At 41.9% G+C, this 20,872-nt stretch overlaps 1 protein-coding gene across 1 annotated transcript; it reads left to right on the top strand.

The window, feature by feature from the left end:
* The first annotated feature begins 5 nt into the window (after positions 1 to 5).
* Positions 6 to 20,776, top strand: marveld2b (MARVEL domain containing 2b). Its single transcript, XM_078284979.1, has 14 exons — positions 6 to 85; positions 3,338 to 4,598; positions 5,135 to 5,170; positions 5,259 to 5,434; positions 5,691 to 5,862; positions 5,976 to 6,026; positions 7,462 to 7,551; positions 14,681 to 15,466; positions 16,267 to 16,431; positions 18,198 to 18,313; positions 19,196 to 19,300; positions 20,159 to 20,330; positions 20,513 to 20,554; positions 20,661 to 20,776. Exons 2-14 carry the CDS (start codon positions 3,360 to 3,362, stop codon positions 20,757 to 20,759), a joined length of 3,249 nt encoding a protein of 1,082 aa, XP_078141105.1. The 5' UTR covers positions 6 to 85; positions 3,338 to 3,359; the 3' UTR covers positions 20,760 to 20,776.
* The last annotated feature ends 96 nt before the right edge of the window (positions 20,777 to 20,872 follow it).

Genomic DNA, 20,872 nt, shown 5'->3' with positions numbered 1-20,872 from the left:
GGAGTGTGTATCAGAACAAAGGGAGGGGATGACGGGATGTTGCTACCTGTTTCACTCCGTAAACCAGCCGGAGAATCAACAGCAGGTAAGCCTCCAATTATCTGATATGCTCTCATTTTATCTTATTTTGGCAGAAATATAGTTATTTTCACGTGCAAAACAACAGCTAGATAGGTCGCGATTTTATTTTCTTTCACATTTTGAGGGTAACAAGTGTAAACTCAACTGCTTTTGTCCCTGTTTTTGATTCCTGAAGGCTAACTCGGGAAGGGAATTTACATCAATTCAATTTAGCCTACTGTAGGCTAGATGTGTATGGGATCGGTGCACTACTGTGAGACAAACTACATGGAGTGAAACATGTTTCCTACTGGTCAGACAGGTGTATGCATGCATCTCTATGTATGGGTTTATTGGACATAACGTTATCCATATGGGACTTTGACCAGCTATACTAATCCTTTACTGCAGGGCATCAATACATGCTATAGCCTAGATTTCATGAGGCATTTTAGAGCTTCCCCAAATGCTTAAGTGTTGGCATTAAAGTTGCAAACATCCATTGGAGCTACATGGATAGCCGAATTCTTTAAAATGGCCTAAGTAAAGTATTATGGGGGTTGTATAATGTTTACTGATTTTCTTCATATCTGTATTTTCTAAGGATTTGTTTGCATAAGAAATGCATTGCAGAAAAAAAGCTAGTTGTTAGCACTAAAGCATTATAGCTGGGCTTCTTAGACGTCATGTCGTTTCATGTCGAAAAGACACACATTAGACCACAGACCCCCATTTGATCAGATTATTACACCAATGTGGGAAGATTATTGAACTCTAGAACTGTCTGCATTGTACAAGAGGAGATAATAGTGGTGAGAGAGAAACCTGGGATTATAGTCATTTTTATACATTCTCTAATTGTGATAATTTCTAGAGAATTATAGTGGAATTAAACAATTCCTCATTTTGCTGGGGACCTCCTGGAACCTCCTCAAGGATCACTTAGAGTCCCCAATCCCTACTTTGAGAACTAGTTCAACTTTACTGGAACATTAGGAGTCAATTTACATTAAATATATCATCACAGACTCCCACAATACTAGAGCGAAGAAGTTCCAACAGGGGATTTCAACCTTCTTCATGCCAAAGGACCCGAAACAAGAGAACCAATACATGTGTTCAGACAGCCAATTTCCATGACAACATTTTTAGATCCCCATACTCTCATTAATGCTGCTTTGTTACAATTATTCTTCCATTTTCTGGGGAGATCACATCAAGGAACCCACTTTGACAACCACAGACATAGACCTTCAACAGCAGACCCATGGTTTGTCAGAGAATAATTACTCTTTAGTGTGTGCAAACTAAAAAAAACAATAGGGCATTTCTAAATGTGTGTCACTGTGGCTGAGAGTCAGTCTGTCTACATTCCAGCTGGCTGAGTGAGTCCAGCCATCTAAACACTGATTCAACGCTACAGCAAGGCCATGGACGCCTGCTGAGTGACAGAGGGATTTTGTTGGTTACAGTTTTAAAGCATGCTGGCAAGTTTCCTTGGCTGTTATGGTGTTATATTCATCTTTGAAGGAGCGTATTGATTTCTTACCAGCTATTTCTTCATGAAATCTGTACCTACAGAAATTCATTTAACATGTTGACGCTGCACCTTGTCGCAAAGTCAGTACATGTGTACACCAAAACGTTGACCTAGAGTGTATCTGCAGTCAGGCTGTTTTTGTTGCTGGTTGGGCTGGAGGGAATCTGCCATTTGTACTGCATCTCTATGGTGAACAGCCAGGAATCCAGGGTAGCTCCTTCTTACAGACAATTTGTATGCAGATACTGTCTGAACTAACAATGGCACTGCATTTAGAGTTAGCTGTTTAAGCCTCTAATCAGATGAAACTGAATCGTTCATTTGGTTGATTGTAATAACCCTTACTTGAAGGGAAATGCCATTTATACATTTTATTAAGTGTACCAAGTGTAGCATTTTAACATAAATCAGCACATTCATTTTGAGACATTAGTATAATTACCGTAAACAGACAAGACCATTGCCGAGAAGATTGTTAGCTTCTACCAGCCTCTACACTGCATTTTACATTGTGTGTCATGGTATCGGATTTGGAGGGAAATCTGCTGTATTGCTTTACGGCACAAAACAGGAAGCGGGCGCTGTTCTTCCAGAACAAACAGAGCTAAAGCTTGTTTAGTGGGTCAGACGTTTTACAACAGTAAAGCACATTAGCTATGGAAAAGATAAACCAGCGGAACATTTTGTAAAGCCCTAAGATCACAATATCCATGGGGTTTGGAAAAGCATCTTTATAGTCCCATGGCTTTGCAAAATGTTCTGCTGTTTTATCTGTTATCTTAGCAGACTGACAAAATGAAAGCAAATCTTCATCTTCTTACAAAAATTCTGTGGGGTTCAACTCAATTTTCACTGTTTGTCTAGAGCAAGCCATCCTTATTCTGAAATAATACTTGACATTCTCAAAATAAAAACAAAGCCACACACTCGTAGCTCTGAAACAAGTTTTATTTACTAAAACCTGCAGGACAGATGCTAAACTGAAGATGAGGAATAGCCTACCACTACTTTTCACTGTCTTTTCGCACCGCTGTTAAAAATGAAGATGAATTACTGAATATAACTACTGTTAGCAAACAACATGTTGCCATACAACTGTGGATGTAACCAAAGTTAATAGATAGCCTTACCAAACGTTAGGTAGCTATCAATAAGTTAGCTAGCGATTGTGGCTAGCCATGTAAAATTACACAAAACTTTACAGAGACATCAAAACTTTTTTCACATTCTTAACGGTCAGATTATGGGACTTGATAACTAACGGATTGTCTAAATGGTAGTTGGTCTTGCCACCAGTGTTAACATCACTGGTCACTCTCCACATGCCTAACTCTCTATTCACGCCTACTCTCCTGACACAAGCAGATGGTGGAAGGAGTGAAAGGCCGATGGAAAAATCAATTCCAACATGTTTATCCCCTTCAAGGAGGGGGAGGGGGGACAGGATGCAACAGGGTTTATGAGAAATGTGGTCTTAATTTAGAGAAACTAATTAAAACTAACAATACCACTGGTGTGAGATGGAGGCGACCAATCATCTCCACCATGGTCTCATTTGTTCATGGTAATTACACCAAGGTATCACAAGTATGTTGATGCTACACGCAGCACCTTTAAGACCAGTAAAATCATACATGTAGTTGTCAGACTTGTTGTTATCTGACCATGCCTCATTATAAGCCCATCTCATTCCAAAACAGTGGACTGTGATTGAAGCCTCTGTCTTTCTCTCTACAGTGTTGACAGAGATCAGTCCCCGATGTCTGCAGGAGGAGGTGGTTCTGTCACCCGGTTCGACCGGGTGCGGGAGTTCCCCATCTACGACCAGGTCCCTGTGGGCTCTTTATGGCGGGACCAGGTTCCCCCTCAGCCCCTGGGGGCCCTACATGGACCAGAGCTGGCCGTCAGCTCAGACCCCCTGCCCCCTCCTCCTCTACCTGAACAGCCCGCCGTGGGACCCGACTTCTACCCCCCCAGTGCTGACAAGCAGCTAGACACCGACCGTGACGCCATGGACATCAAGCCGGTCCACCGCTTCATCCCCGACTCCGTCAAGAACTTCTTCCGCGGCAACAGCGGTAACCGCGGCAGCAAGGGCTGGTCCTTCCCCCCTCCTCCGCCTCCCCCCGACTCCCCCGCCCCTTCATCCTGGAAGGACGCCAACAACCACACCACGGGAGGAGTCCCCTGTTCGCCTCCGCACTCCGCCCCGCCGTCCCCCTCGCTCCCCGGCTCCTACCTGGACCCCTACGGCGGCTCCGGCGGCAGCTACAACTCTCAGAAGGAGCGTGACGGGCTGCTGCTGGGCGCTGAAGCCCTGGACTCGGCATCTGCGGTGCCCACCAACCTCTCGGCCCAGACCTACCAGGAGCGGGTGGAGGAGTACCACCAGCGCTACGCCTACATGAAGTCCTGGGCCGGCCTGCTGAGGATCCTGGGCTGCGTGGAGCTGCTGCTTGGAGCCGCAGTGTTCGCCTGCGTCTGCGCCTATGTGCACAAGGACAACGAATGGTTCAACATGTTTGGCTACTCCCAGCCGCAGCTTTACGGCGGGTTAGGCGGCGGGGCGGCTACGTATGGACAAGGGGGGGCTTACTACACGGGCCCCAAGACACCTTTTGTCCTAGTTGTGGCCGGTCTTGCGTGGATAGTCACTGTAATTATTTTAGTTCTTGGAATGACCATATACTACCGCGCCATCCTGCTAGACTCGTCCTGGTGGCCCCTGACAGAGTGTGCGATTAACCTCGCCTTGGCGGTGCTGTATCTAGCGGCGGGGATAATGTACGTGAGAGACACCACCCGCGGGGGGCTGTGCAGCTACCCTGTCTTCAATAACGGCATCAACGGGGCATTCTGTCGCACCGAGGCCGGCCAGACGGCAGCCATCATCTTCCTCTTCGTCACCATGGTACTCTACTTGATTGGCGCGGGAGTGTGTCTGAAGCTGTGGAGGCACGAAGCAGCGAGGCTCAGGAAGGAGGGCCTGGCACACGAGGTCTTTCACACACACACATAGTTCCCTCTAAGCCAGTGCTTATTTCACTGATTAACACCTTCAACAGAGAAGGAACTAATCAGTGAATTGAGCTGCTGTAGTGCTTGGTTGGAATGAAAACCTGCAGACTCTTCCATGGCACAGGGCTGGACACCACTGCCTCAGAGGGAACAATGGAGGCCCAGTAATCCGCAGGTTTTCATTCCAACCAAACACTACAGCAGCTGATTTCATTAGTTCCTCCTCTCTGGTTGAAGGTATTTTAACCAGTGAAATCAGCGGCTGTAGTGTTTGGTTTATTGGTTCTCGCCATGTGTTTGATGACACATTGTTGAGAACCACTGACTTAATGTACTTAATGTAATTCCATACACCCTTGGCTAGATCCGGCACACTCTTTGATATGATATTTACACATCAGGGAGTGTGTTGGTTGGCCAATGGTACGTTAAAACAGGCCAATTCATTGTGACTGGACAACATAATGATATCATCTAATAATTTCTTACCTTTTCTTCTCATGATGGTAATCTCAGATGAAAACCATTGGATCGTCACTGCCTCTGTCCGAAGTAAGTATCATGGATTGGTCTGATTTTCTAGTGGATACTGCATTGAAAACAGTCTTCACGAAATTAAAACACAACTCTGTCCTTGCAGCTGGGTCCAGGCTCCAGGACCTCAGAGCAGACGCCTCTTCCAACCATCCAGCCAGACATTATGGACAGCCAGGCCAACTCAGCCGCTCCCCTGATGACGATGGAGCCAGAGATCCTCAGGGGTCACATACCAGCAGGACACATCCCCAAACCTGTCATTATAGCCGACTATGTGGCGTCAGTATTAAGTTTTTCATATTTAATTAATTTCATATTTAATCTCTAATCTGTATGATTTCACGATTTTCAGCATAAAACTCTTTTTTTGGTTTAAATTGCGTTTAAATAGAAACTACTGTTAGAAAATTATTAGAAAACATCAGATCTGTGTGGAAAAACAACAGATTGGGTCACTTTCACCTGCAGTGTGAATGTAGCCAATGTGGCTAAAGCAGACGAACAAAATGTGTTGTCTTTCTTCCTATCACCATAGAAAGTACCCTACCATCCGCTCAGAGGAGGAGAGGGACCAGTACAAGGCTGTGTTCAACGACCAGTATGCTGAGTATAAGGAGCTGCATGCTGAAGTCCAGATCATGGCCAAGAGGTTTGAGGAGATGGACGAGATGATGCGCAATCTGCCCCCCCGCCCCTCCAGCCAAATGGTACAGCCCCTCCTCCCCACACCCCCCTCTAACACACACACACACACACACACACACAGAGACACACGTGTGTACATGTAACTGTGTCCGATAACACACATATTTTCTTCCAGGAGAAGGAACGGATCAATACCATTTTGCAGGAGTATCAGAGGAAGAAAGCTGTAAGTATCCATCATAAAGTCTGGTTTATGATCTAGTTTTTCACGCCCTTCATCACCAGTCCCTCCATAGGAAGTAGAGCTCTCGGTATTCTCTTCCTTACACTGTCATCGGCTACATTTCCATGTCAGAGTAACCCAGCTATTGTCCCAACACTGGATAAGGTTTTTAAACTGTTTCCATGAACCTTTGACACCCTGTGATTGAGTCTCCCTGTCGCCATGAATAAACCAGTTAACAGAATGTTCCCCCTCTCTCTTTGACAGAGCAATAGTAGCTTACTTCTAATACAGGGGAAAGAAATGGTAATCATAAGTTCTGCCTGCCACCATGTTTTTTATTGACATCAAAATGTACCCATAATGCTATGCGAGTATGACTTTGAGAGACGGTGAAAACCAAAAGTGAAAGCAGTAAGATGTTTCCAGGTCACAGTAATCTGTTTAATATATCTTCAAGGTGCTACATGTATTATTTTAACATCAATAAATAATTTCTACATAATTACTATAAACAAACGAGAGCATCACTGAGAAGATTGGCAGCATCTACTGGCCTTTACACTGCATTTTACATTGTGTGCCATCAGGTCGGATTTGTAGGGAAATCTGCCGGATTGCTTTACGACACAAAGGGAGAATATAGTTATAGTTATATGTTACAGTATAGGTTATTCTAACCCAGTTACAATGTTTACATGCGTCGATTCAAAATCTGGTTAGTTGACTAATTGGGTTATGACAGGAATGCTCTGTGCGTGTAAACTTAGCCAGTGAGTCACACTGGGAGAATGAAAATACATCATCAGCCTGCCGAAACTACTAACTCTGGGAAATGACGTTATTTATTTCTCTTGTGTGTTCTGAAAAACAGGAAGTAGAAAGTAACAGAGTACATTTACTCAAGTACTGTATTCAGGTACATTTCAGGTAGATTTTTCAGGTTCTTTTGCTTTTGATTATTTTCATTTTAGGGGATTTTTAAACTTTGACTAAACCAAATGTCAAAATAAAAGATCATGTAAAGTGTGAGCTAGCGAACAAAGCAGGCATAAAAGGAAGATGATTGAATGCTGCCAAGCACTCAAACACAAGAACCTTACAACAATATGTACTTTTACTTAATAATTAAGTACATTTAGGGGAAAATACTTCAATATTTTTACTTCAGTAGAGTTTTTCAATGTAGGACTTTAACTTTACCTGAGTAATACTCTGAAGTGAATTGTTCAGACTTATATAGATATAAGTCTGGGACTTATACTGTATCTTACGCAATAAACAGGGTTCCCACCATGGCTCGGATGTAAAATACTGTGACTTTTCTATGACTTCCCATAAATAAGTCACAGCGCTTCCATGACCTTAAAATATTCTTCCTTCCTGGTGTGTAACCAAAAGATAGTCAACAGCTCATGTATTATTTTTTTCTTGTCAGGACCCAACGTTTTTGGAAAAGAGGGAGAGGTGTGAGTACCTAAAGAACAAACTCTCCCACATCAAGGAGAAGATTCAGGAGTACAACAAGGTCATGGACTGGAACGATGGCTTCAGCAACTGAACACTGGCATCAACACACTCTGACCCTATTTACACCTGGAATTAAAATCTGATCTCTGTCTGGATAAGGAAAAACACATGCAAATGCAAGGTTAATACACACAGCACACAATGCGATGGGAATGTGATGGGATCTGCCATAGTCAGCCAGGCAGAAATGCAATCTGTATAGTGTGTTTGCGTGTGTGAGAAAGTGTCCGCCCACAGGGTGAAAACATCATCAGTGTGCGTAGAAATGTCATCGTCAGTGCGGATAGAAACGTCATCATAACTGGTAGAAATGTCATCAGTGCGGATAGAAACGTCATCATCACTAGTAGAAACATGGGCAGAAATGTCATTACCACGGGTAGAAACGTCATCACCGCAGGTAGCAATGTCATCATCACAGGTAGAAATGTCATCACCCCAGAGAGAAACGTCATCACCACGGGTAGAAACATCATCACCATAGTTAGAAACGTCATCACCACGTGTAGAAAGAATCATCACCATAGTTACAAACATCATCACCACGGATAGAAACGTCATCGCCACGTGTAGAAGTGTCATCACCACGGGTAGAAACGTCATCACCGCAGGTAGCAATGTCATCATCACAGGTAGAAATGTCATCACAGGTAGAAACGTCATCATAACTGGTAGAAACGTTGTCATCACAGGTAGAAACGTCATCACCCTAGAGAGAAACGTCATCACCACGGGTAGAAACGTCATCACCATAGGTAGAAACATCATCACTACGTGTAGAAATGTCATTGCCGTGGGCTGAAACATTGAAACATCATCACCGCAGGTAGAAACATCATCAGCACAGGTAGAAACATCATCACCACAGGTAGAAACATCATCACCACCGGTAGAAACATCATCACCACTGGTAGAAACGTCATCACCACGTGTAGAAGTGTCATCACCATGGGTAGAAACGTCATCACCGCAGGTAGAAATGTCATCAGTGCAGGTAGAAATGTCATCACCTCCTCGAGAGAATGAAGAAGACAAAGGAAAAGTAAAGTTGGCCCAAAATGTGATCCAACGATGTGGACAGAATGCAGACAACCAGGTGTAATGTAGGGCACAATCAGATTGTTCATTATCCGGATAGTAAATGCAGACGCAGATCCCATTTTACCACCAGGTGTAAATGAGGTCTCACTGCCGGCTGACTAGATGCTCTCTGACTTACACAGAATAGATTAATCAACCTGAGGAAGTTGACTTCTAGCTGGATTTAGCTGAAGAAAGCTAACTCAGTGTAGGTAGGGATAGATTGTGTAATTTGCAAAATTAACAGGCTTTGAGCCCTAGCTTCCCGTTACCATGTCATGTGATGATTATCAGGTTGGAGTCTTAGTCATATATCACTCTAGAGTTCTAGGTTGGTCTAACAGCGTTTGTTTTTTGGGTCAGTTAGGATTTGCTTCCATGTATGTGCCATGTATGGAATTTTTGTATTGTTCAGCTACTTGCCATAACGCCCAGCATACACTATTGACAGAGGTGATAATATTTAGAATTTAATTTTTTGTTTAATTGAATTTCTTCTGTCCATTAGTCTCCTTTTAGACTGTGGGTTTGTAATGTGAAGCTTTGCTGAAAGGCCTCTACAGCAGAATAGATGGATTATTTCTCACCCTGTTATTGAAATCAAAATGTTAATATCACAGATGGGTGTTAATGTTTTTTTCATTATTGGTCATTCGCTTTTAAGGTCTTATTTGTACATTATCATGTTAATATTTTTTTAATCATTGTGTATCATTTCATTGTTGAATTTCCTGCTGCTGTACGACAATGAAGTGCTTTTTTAGATACTTCTGTTTTGCCTTTACTTCTTCATCTCTCCTGGTTTCTACTGTGCTGTTGGAGTGATTTTTAGTCCAGCCACCACTCACTGTTTCAGTTCATCATTTGTCAGCCTGAGTTAGTCAAATACCAGCAGGTCAGTGATGTAGTGGTAGCCTAAATAAAACAGGGTAACCTATGAACTTTAGTCAGTGACAAAAAACAGCAAAAACAAAAGAAATTCTGTTTTCATAAGTGATGTTTTGTTTTTTTTGTAAACCACATGCAACTTGCATCGATATTTTACTACTCACTGAGGAGATAAGGTTAGACCAATATCTAGGATTACTAATATTGGCTTTTATTAAATCAGATATCAGCCAGTCATTGTGGTCCACCTCTGATATGATGGAGGTTCCTCCCTGACCACAGCTACAGAAAAACAGTCTGGAAAACCTGACATGAAGTTTGATTTTGCACATTGTATTTATTCATTTAATTGTTCAAATATGTTGGGGTTTTTTTTGTTAATTAATTCTTCATTTAAAGGCAGTAATGTATCTTGGAGATTCCCTACCATTGAATAGGTGTGGCTTTAAAGAGCTGCTAACCCTAAAATAATTAGTCTGGGTTTCAATGGAGAGTTTTAGTGTCCATGATGGTCTAAATGCTGTTTCAGAGGCTTTTCCATCCTGACAAGAATACAAAAATCTCAGAGAAACACTGAATACGTGTTATTTTTGGGTGTAAAAATTGTCATATTCAAAGACATTGAATATTGGTACAAAATATTGTCTATTGGCAGCTTCAATACAAAAATATTGGTATCGGCCTTCAAAAATCCACATGGGTCAAACCCTGCGCATACTACAAATTTATGATTGAGGTTTATATCCACTTAAAAAGGTGAGTAAACTGTGCTAGGTGGCTTTACCATCCTTTACATCATTTCTGTAGGTATAAATAATAAAAGAATTTCCTTCAAATGGTTCTAAAAGGAATTATTGTAAATGGATATGGAGGCAGAGCTCCATTTTTGGCTCCATTTCAACGTAAACTACCTGTCACCCTCATAAAATGGCTGCTATTGTAGTCCTGGCCAGTCAGCCTGGAGGACCGGTTTTGTCGAGTGTATTTTTTTAAACTCAGTTCTTTTCCACCCGGTGTCAGGTTTTGCAACTCGAGAGGCGTTATGCTGTCAATTTACCCAGAATCATATGACCTGGAAGGATGTCAGGGAAACAAAGCTTATATCAGCACATTAGCCTGTCAGACTTTTGGTCAGATACTGAAACAATGGAAAGGCTCTGATGGTCTTTTAAATGAACTGGACTGTATTAATGCAGTACCACTCTATGTCACAATAAAGTTAAGTGCATTTAGTTGCAAGTACTTCAATACTTTTACTTACTGGTGTGAATTTTAAATAAAAAAAAAAAAAAACAATCATCCTCTTATGTTTTAAGAAAATACAGTTGATCCAAATAAACAGTTTAACCCCCCCCCCCCCCCCCCCCCCCCCCCCCCGAAGCAACAACAAACAAAAAAAACACCCAATACCAGTTTGTATGGTTTCATATCAACTACACTGAAACAGATAAAACGAACTTAAATTGTTGGAAGGGTTTGACTATTATTGGATCAATGTAACCAGATAATGTTAAAACTACTTTATTTTGATGGGAATTTGTCATTTAAACACTAATAAAACTAACATATCTGAAATGCATTGGCATTAGGACTTTTCCCTGGCTGGAATACGAAATCCCATGATATTCCATGATATTCCAAGACCGGTGGGAATGTGTTTACAGTTTTTCCTTGTAGTCTGTGAAACCTTTACTGTTGTCAGGCTATAGGAGAAGAATAGGAGGAGGAGGGAGGACAGGCTGGTTTGTCCTGTAGGACCGGGGGTGGGGGGGGGGGGGTAAACATAGTTTATCAACACACCTATGCGCGTCCCTGCTCCCTCCGACTGAGCACGCCCACTTGCCCAGGGGGGCGGGAACGCGCCTAGGTGTGTTCATCACATCAGTATCGCTTCAGTCTTCATCGGCATCAGACGGTAGTTCGAACAGGTGAGTTCATAAAAAACAATTATCCGAATGTATAGAGCTGAATTTATCCGCAGATAAAATTTAACTTACTCTTGCCCACAACCCTTTACTGTTCTGAGTTTTAACAGGTTAATATTTTTTTTAATTAGCCATGTCAAGAATTGGTGTCTCAACAACAGAATTTGTCGAAAATATTCCCAATTTTTACTTTTTTTTTTATTCTGCGTAGAAGTATCCGTATTTATTGTTGTGTTTGTTAACTGGTAACGTGTGCTTCTTAAATGTAGCCTATGTTTTATTGTTTACGTTGATCCTCCTCACAATATGGAGCACAACCAAATGGCTTTCATATGGCTAACCTAAAGCTATTGATAATATTCTGTTTTGGTAGAAGGCTCGTTTTCACATCTTAATCACTTCTATTTAACTGACATCACTGTATTTTCATGTTGTGTCGAATCTCATTGCTCAGTGACTTTAAATGATTAAATGATTTGCAAGGTAAGTTAGTGTAAAGTTAAATGTGACAGCAGACCTACAGTAGGATGTTTTCGTGTAAAAATACAGCAGGCAGCATGCAGTTTCACTCTGACTGACAGGCAGGCCAGTATGAAACTAGCTAACCCAGTAGCTCTGTTTGTCTTATCAGCCGCTCATTGTTTAACTAGACAGCCAGCATACTCTCCACCCACTTACTGCTGCTTTGTTTTCCCACAAACAAAAGCATTGGTCCCACCAGTATTTGAGTTGCCTGTTCTGTATCAGTTGTGGTTGAATAGCTGCTGAACAGCAGCTCAGTGAAAAGGATCAATATTTGAAGAATGTTTCAAAGGGAGAAAGTTATCCATCATGCTTTTTATGAAATGCACATTGGATACTTTTCACTTCCCATATGTAAATGTGCTACACGTATCGTTTTTAAGATCAGTAAATCACTACCACATTAACTTTGAGACTTTATTATAATAACTGTAAACAAATGAGACTCTCAAATAAGCCTATACCATCAGATTGGCAGCCTTTGCTGGTGCCCACTCTTCCAACGAAAATAGCTATTGGCTGCTCAATAAGTCAGTGCTTTGGGAGTCAGCAACATTAACATTTTTGACTTGATTAGACTTGTTTCTAGTTGCTTTTGCAAATAAAGTTGCCTGTGCGCGGTCTGAAATGTTTCTACAAATTCACCATGTTGGTAACAGTGGCCACTGGGTCAGATTTGGAGGGAAATCTGGTGGATTGCTTTACGGCACAAAACAGGAAGGGTGTTCTTTCAGAGCAAACAGAACTAAAGCTTTCAGAGGTTCTGGCAATGGCAAATAGTGGAAGGAGTGAAAGACTGATGGGAAAATCACTTGCAACATGTTTATCATCTTCAGGGAGGGGGAGGAGGAACAGGAAGCAACAGGGTTTATGGCAAATGAGGTGTTAATTTGGAGAAACTCCAGCACTAACAATACCACTGGTGTGTGATAGAGGCTACCAATCGTCTTCACCAGTTGACAATGATATATTGACGGTTGAAAATGATGCACAGAGCACCTTTAATGTTATGTTATCTGTGTATTTTGTGGCAGGGTGAGCTGAATCGTGGTGACCTCCAGTTGGATGCCAGTATGCCATCCAACAAACACAGCCCCCCTCCCTACCAGCCAGGCAGCAACAGACAGTAAGTTGACCTGCTGAACTATCATCCATCTCCTAATACTGCAATGTCATCCTTCAACATTTCTTAGCCACCACACAGCATGTAGTCAGCCCTGACACTACACCTCCAGACACACTTTTTCCACCTTGTCTTCTGCTATGTGTTTTTTTTGATCCAGCCTTTAAAGCTCTATTCGACATTGGTAGAATATTGTCACTTTTCAGTGTACACACCTCTAATGGTTCAGGACTCTGCCCTAGGGATCTGCTGTCATCACCAGCATTCAGGTTTCTTCAGTAAACAGGCACACTTTTTCTCCTTTTAAAAGTAGGATCATAGAAGCAGGATTAAATAATGTTATTTGTATCTACTGTACATGTCAGTGTCTTGGAAATGTGTATGTGTATCAAAAAGAAAATGTTCCTCTTAAGTACAATATTGCTTTTTTTTGGGAGATTCTCGCTGATAATGAGGGGTGTGCGTGGTTGCTAATTAGGGGGTTATTTCATAAATCATGGGTATAGAGGTTCATTCCTATACTGGAGTATGATAATTTGATTTTTTTTTTAAATTTTGCTTTTGCTTGTAATTGTTTTAATCCGTTTATTTTATGTAAAGCACTTTGAGTTGCATTCTATGTATGAATGGTGCTATAAAAATAAAGTTATTATTTTACAAAACAAATTTTCTGGCAGGAAAACAGAAAAAAGACCTTTCTTAGAAAAACATTTTTCATTACAATATGGAGTATATTCTTCACACCCCATAATAACAGTTTTAACATTTCTGAGGAATATTCAAATCCAGAGACCAAACATGCTCAGCCTGCCCTTCATAGGAGGCATGTCAATTTAGTACTGTTAGTACATGATATCCATATATCATACATTAGTGAAAAATTAATATGTTGTAAAATACATGCCATACTCTTCAATATATTAAACACGCATACAGTTACAGGTAATTATGTCCCTTTTTTGTGTCTATAATTCCTTGGTGTGAGAGGAGATGGTGACGATGTTATGATCCTATGGAGGTGAGAAAAGCCAGACTGTCAGACTCAAACTGGTTTATCTTGTTTACAAAGAATTCTTGTAGCACTGGATCCTGAAGCCCACAAGGCTGGATCAAGTTGTGTGGGTCATGCTGTGTTCCATTCAATGTTGGAAGTGAGAAATTCCCAGCTGGTAGGTTGTAGTTAAACCTGGTCCAGGGAAGAAACATGGACGGCCACTACATTTAATTTTCTCAACATAAAATACTGTCCCCCGTGCAACTGCTAATGTTATGCCAAAGATATTTGGCAACGCTAGCTAGCTAGCTAGCATGGAATGTTAGCAACTATAAGTTCAACATATTTACATTTTGAATTTATATGTTTAACCATTTACCACACATTTGTTTTGATAGATTTAAGGTCATGTGATGCTGAAAATTGAATTGTAGTGTCAGTGTTTAATATTGACATGGCTTTCGGGGGTTCGGGGTTGAGAAATCCTGTCTGAGTTTACGACTTGAAGGGCCGTTCTATTGCGTTTTTCTTAGAAGGGAGTCACAACTTCCCACTTCCTGTCTTCTCTGGAACGCAGCATCAGGCACGAGGTCAGAGGTCAATCCACCTTGTCTGTTCTACTACAACATACATTCACTCCAGCTGTAATGTCTTCTTCTCTTCCAGCCATGGCAGCAGACATAAGCACAGCGAGCGCTTCTCACACCCGGCCTTGTCCTACTACCCCGGGGAGGAGCTGCTTCACTTCTACCGCTGGACCTCCCCTCCGGGTGTGATGAAGATCATGTGTATCATCATCATCATCATGTGCGTGGCGGTGTTTGCCTGCGTCGCCTCCACGCTGGCCTGGGACTACGATATGAACATGCTGGGCGGTGGCATCGGTCTACCAGGTTACGGTGGCTCTTATGGCGGCGGCTCTTATGGCGGCGGCTCTTATGGCGGCGGCTCGTACGGCGGTGGCTCGTACGGCGGCGGCTCTTTTGGCGGCTCAAGCGCCATCGGCGGCGGTGGCACCTATGGTGGCTATGGAGGATCCCAGATGGATCCCAAAGCTGGCAAAGGCTTCATTATCGCCATCGCAGGCATTACCTTCATCGCAGTGCTTATCATATTTGTTTTGGTTGTGTCCCGGCAAAACGCTGCCCGCTCCCCACGGTTCTACCTGGCGGCTATCATCATTTGTGCCATCTTAGCATTTCTGATGATCATTGCAACCATTGTGTACCTGGTGGCGGTGAACCCAACAGCCCAGTCCACAGGGTCTGTCTACTACAGCCAGATCCGCCAGCTGTGTGCCCAGTACCAGAACCAGAACCAGGCCCAGGGCATCTTCATCAACCAGTACCTCTACCACTACTGTGTGGTGGAGCCCCAAGAGGTGTGTACTAGCACAGGCTGAGAGGGGATCTATATATATCCATTCTGGCCTTTCATACCCACTTCCTCAACAGGAATCCTGTGTACATCTCAAATGTTCTGAAACTGTACAATCATAGCCATACTGTGGCTAAAATTATACTTTCTCTACCGATGGCTATGAATGAATATGAAAAATATCACTCAAAATGATTTGGAAAGAGACAGTCCAGTGAATTGATTACTGGTAGCATAATTATTTATCATACCCAGCAGACATTTGATGGACGGTGACATGCAGGACGTGGCCAAGTCCAGGGCCTTAGGTTTACATGACGTGCAGGTTCACAGACAAACCAAACAAGCACAAAATGTTCCCAATATGACTATAGCACTGTTAAAATTCATATTAAAACATCTTTGCTAACTGTATTGAACTGATATCAGAAAGATATTTAGGTTCTGATTTCACAAAACGATGCAGGTAACAGTTATGGACGACTGTGGACATTTTGGTGCTTTACATGGGATTTCAATGTTGATGTAGGCCGTCATATCGAAATCTGTTCAACGACAAAATGCTTTCTGGGTCATCGTCTTGCTCGTTGAAATGTATTTTCCCATAAATACTAGAAATTTGACTTTGGTCTGTTTTGAGGTTGCAGCTGTTGAAGGTTTGTTCTGTTGAGTCAAACCTTGTCAAACTTATTGATGAGTTAATTCAATGTTTGAACCATGCGTTGGCTCTCTGTTCTACATCTCACTGTCCCGACTTTTCCCTACATGTGATTGGACTTGATCTTACTCTTCTGCCTCCTGCAGGCCATAGCCATTGTCCTGGGCTTCCTGGTGTTTGTAGCCCTCATCATCCTGCTGGTGTTCGCAGTCAAGACTCGATCCAAGATCAGGCGCTGGGGCCGAGATCGCATCCTCTGGGAGGAAGTGAAGGTCATCAATGATGGTTTACCCAACAGCATTGGGGAATGGGTGAGTGTATGTGTGTTTATGGTAGCATCTGTCAGTGAATGACATGTTGTAAAGAGATATGTTACATTCACAGTGTTATGTATGTGTGCGTTACATTTTCTGAGGTAACCATGGTTCCCAAGCAAAAGCCTGATTCAACTAAATATATCTACAGTATATTCAACAACATATCAGGGTCATTAAAGTAAAATCAAGTAAACTTTATGGCAAGTGGGTGAAATCAGTTTGAAACTTTCTGAAGGAACTAAATTGAGCACATGCTTTAAAAAATGTATTAATTTGTTTACATGAATTATTAAATTGTTTGCACACAATAATGAAAATGAGGGTCAAAATAACCACATGAGGGTACAAGGACTATCTTGTTTTGATGCAATACAGTCTTGTACTGTTGATGCAGTAAATTATGGTCCCGAAATCGATATGTGTGTTAGCTGTTCCTTGCTAATGAAACTGGATTCCACCATATAAGCGTCTGATGTTCCTGGAGTTATCGTACTTTATTTCAGATTCTTAAAGGAAACGCAGAAACAGCATGGCATATTAGTCAAGATAGAGGAGGATAAGTGAGTGAAGTGTGTGCGTGTGTGCGTGTGTGTGTGTGTGTGTGTGTGTGTGTGTGTGTGTGTGTGTGTGTGTGTGTGTGTGTGTGTGTGTGTGTGTGTGTGTGTGTGTCAGGTGAGACGAGGAACAAGGAAAGGATGGTTTCAATTCCAGTTTCTGGGTGTGGCCTGTTTAGCCACTCTCATTTGTAGCATGATGTCCTGCCCTGTCACAATGACTTCTAAAATAACAGAGTGAGAGAGAGAGTTATCCAACAACTAGTAAAACTTACAACTTAGAAACTAAAAACCTCTAATTCCTCAGTAGTATGAGTGGAGTATAGTTCTCTAAAAACATTCACGCATTCTTGCATTTACAGTAATGGAATCACCATGGTTTGTCTTATGAAGACCAAATGAAAGTCTTAACCTGAAAACTCCATTTCATTTTTGTTTCAAGTCAGCATTGTTTTCTTTCAAATGGAAAGAACTCTCCCAGCTATGCATTCATAACTGACAGCAGTTGCGACTGGCTAAGAGAATCTGTCCCAGACTTCCTGATTGTGGCAGCGATGGTATCGATGGTATTTAGGCATGCAGGGAGAAGTAGAGGAACCGGTCGGTCCTGGTCAGCAGCGCTCATCCACACTGTTTACCATACGGAGATAACAGGTTATTGCAGTATAAACTAGGCCAAGTATGAGAGATACCTTAGGGGAACCTCAACAAAACATCACACATGCAAACTACTATAGGAAAGTGAATGAGGAAAAATGGTGGACAAAAATTTGTCAGAATTCAAAGTTTAAAGTCAGAATTCTGACTTTCTCAGAATTCTGACTTTATTCTGTGCTGCAGCAGAGAAAAATAGTTCTGTGATTTCCTGATCAGTGAATGTGTCCGGAATTGTCATGAAATCTGAGCTAAGTTTAATTTATGTACTTACCAACTTTTCTATTTACTCTCAACTCCCCTGTGGAGCCTAAAATGTCCTCAACAATACAGTGGTAGATCATCAAACGTAACAGATTCATTTAACAGATAGGGACTTAAACCCTTGTTATTCAAAATTTTTTGTGCTATGCAGGTGACTTTTATATTGGGGATGTACAACAATTTTGCAGCTGCCAAAAAGAAGCCTATGAGTCTCAGCAGCTGAAATCCTGGTCTCAGCTTTATTTCAGGTCCCAACCTCTGACTCCTAAACTTTATCTCTTGTTTCAGGTGAAGAATGTGTCTGGTGAGCCTGAAGCCCTGGTGAACGCTGGCAATGACCGAGTGGGGGGGTCCAGGGACTATTTAGACCGGCTGGACTACAGCAAGCCCCTTTACCTGCCTGGGTAAGCCATAAGAGAGTACGGCCTTACCAGGGCCTGTAAATTTTAATCTGGCCCAAAACGATCTGAAATGAGCCTGAGGGGTTTTGCTTTTTGTCAACCCTACCTGTTGACAGTGATCCAAAGATAGCGCTAGACAGGCTTAACTTGAACAGCTGTGAATAAACTAGGTAAAATAGAGGGATAATTTGTATGAGTACAGAGTAGAAAACTTTGGACTGTGGAAAAAAGAGAGAGGAAATTATGTTTCCTAGATCATATCAACTTGTTAGCTAGCAATAGTGTCTGGTTAGCTAACTCTCTGTTTTGTTAGCACATCTAATTTACACGCTAAATTGTTATGTTAACATTAACAGTTTTATTTCATTTTTTATCAAAGTTGAATCAGCTCACTGACTTTTCGAACAGTCTGTATGGCAATAGGTTTTATATGCATTAGAAAATTCCAATCAATTTGAAGTTTGTCAGAATTGGAAAAAAAAAATACTTGGTAAGCATGTTGCCCAGTGATTGGTCTGAACGGTTACTTGGTCACAAAACTCATTGGCATGTGTTACTGTTCATCATGAACCCCCAATACAATTATATTCATTAAAAATAAATATATGCACATGAAAAAATGCATGGTTTTGCATATCCAAACACTTTTTCTCCTCAGTGGATAAAGTCAGAGTGCATTTTCCTGTTTGATTCTGGTGAATAGCTAAATACTTAATTTATAGAAGAATTAGACTTGGTGCAGGTGCATGAGATAAAATATTAAACTTGTTCTCTATATTTATTATCTCTATATTTGATGAAACTACAGTAGTTGGACAAGCAAAATACTGAATCTCAGAATTGCAATCCAGCCAAAAGACCCATTTTCCCCTGTGGTATTTGCAGAGATTCTGAAATGAGCAGCTCTCTAGGAGGCCTGAAGAGCAAGCTGAAGGACTATGACACTGGAATCGAGTCTGGAGATGAACTGGAGGAGGCAGACTTCAACACGTGAGTAGATGTGTGAAGGAATCTGATGGTCAAACGGTTGTGAGAAAGATAATAAGCTGCTTTATTGGTTAAGATGAATAGCCATATGGATGATCAAAGATGATGGATCCTCTCTGTTCCACCAACCACCCCAATCTCATATCTCTCTTTGTACTTTTTATCAGATAAAATGGAAATGCTGTTATGGCTTTCCCTAATATCTTATACTCTAATATTGTATGCTTTGCATCAAATAAATATGCAAAACAGAGAAAATGAAACTTTATTGTGTTTAGATAATATCAACTTGTTAGCTAGCAAACCATAGTATCTGGTTAGCTAACTATCACTGACTTGTTAACACATCTGATTAGCACACTAGCGAACGTATCTAGTAGCAGCTAATGTTAGCATGTTAACATTAACATCAGTGTCTTTGCTGGCTAGCTAGCTAGCTAACAGTTTGTTCAGGTTAACTGAGCTGACTCTTCTCAAGCTACAACTCAGAGTGTTTTGGAGTAGAGACTAGGACTAAAGACAAGTCAGTTTACTGTATCACAGTAACCTACATTTGGAAACAAATCTATCAGACTGTTCACTTTTACTTTGAACCTTACTGAATTGACCTACAACCAGACAGATAACCAGGTATCTGTCTTTTTCTAGCCTGGTTGTTAGATATTTATCCATTATTTTCTCACAGCCAATTATTCAATGGACCTCCATGACGGAGATAGACGTGGTTGATAGATTTGTGACAAAACTGTAAAGCCTCTATTGTAGTCAATCAAACGTTTCAAGTAGGGGTCGGCTATTCTAATGCAGTGAATTGAACTTAAAGCTCTGAAGTCACTTCATGATGTGATGTCTCCCTGGCAGTGAGTTTCCTCCCATCGTGGATGAGCAGGAGCGTCTGAGCTACAAGAGGGAGTTTGACAGGGATCACCAAGAGTACAAGAGCCTGCAGACTGAGCTTGATCAAATCCAGCAGAGCCTGGCCGACCTGGACAGAGAGCTGGACCGACACCCAGAGGGCAGCCCACAGTTCCTGGTGAGTGTGTGTGTGTGTGTGTGTGTGTGTGTTCTTGTACTTCTAGAGCCAGTTTGAGTTTAAAGACCTTTCAAATGAGGATGGCCAGTCCTCACTTCTTCAAGGGACGGAGGGGGGGGGGGGGGGGTGTCTTTAGCTCTGAATGGTTGTTTCATATCACTGACCATATTGTTGTTAATCAGGATGCCATGGATGAATACACCAGAATGAAGAATCTCAAAAAGGTAAAGGCATCTATAATCCCAACAATTCACTCATTTACAGTGAAATACTAACAGTATTGGTCCTTTGTCAATGAATACTTGAAATGGTTTTCTTTCCTCTCTCTAGTCCTCAGACTACCAGATTAAGAAGAAGCGATGCAAACATCTCAGGTCCAAACTGTCCCATATCAAGAGGAAAGTCAGCGAATACGACCGCCGACCATGAAGCCCCCCCCCCCCCCCCCCCCCCCCCCCCCCGGAAAGAACAGACTCTGCTGTCTCCCACCCTCCCTTTGTATAAGCTGATCACCGATCTATATGGGGTTATTATAGTAAAAG

Source organism: Centroberyx gerrardi, chromosome 8 (assembly GCF_048128805.1).
Source record: "Centroberyx gerrardi isolate f3 chromosome 8, fCenGer3.hap1.cur.20231027, whole genome shotgun sequence".
Classification (NCBI taxonomy): domain Eukaryota; kingdom Metazoa; phylum Chordata; class Actinopteri; order Beryciformes; family Berycidae; genus Centroberyx; species Centroberyx gerrardi.
Note: the sequence above shows the minus strand (reverse complement) of the source record. Positions and strands in the feature narration are given on the sequence as shown.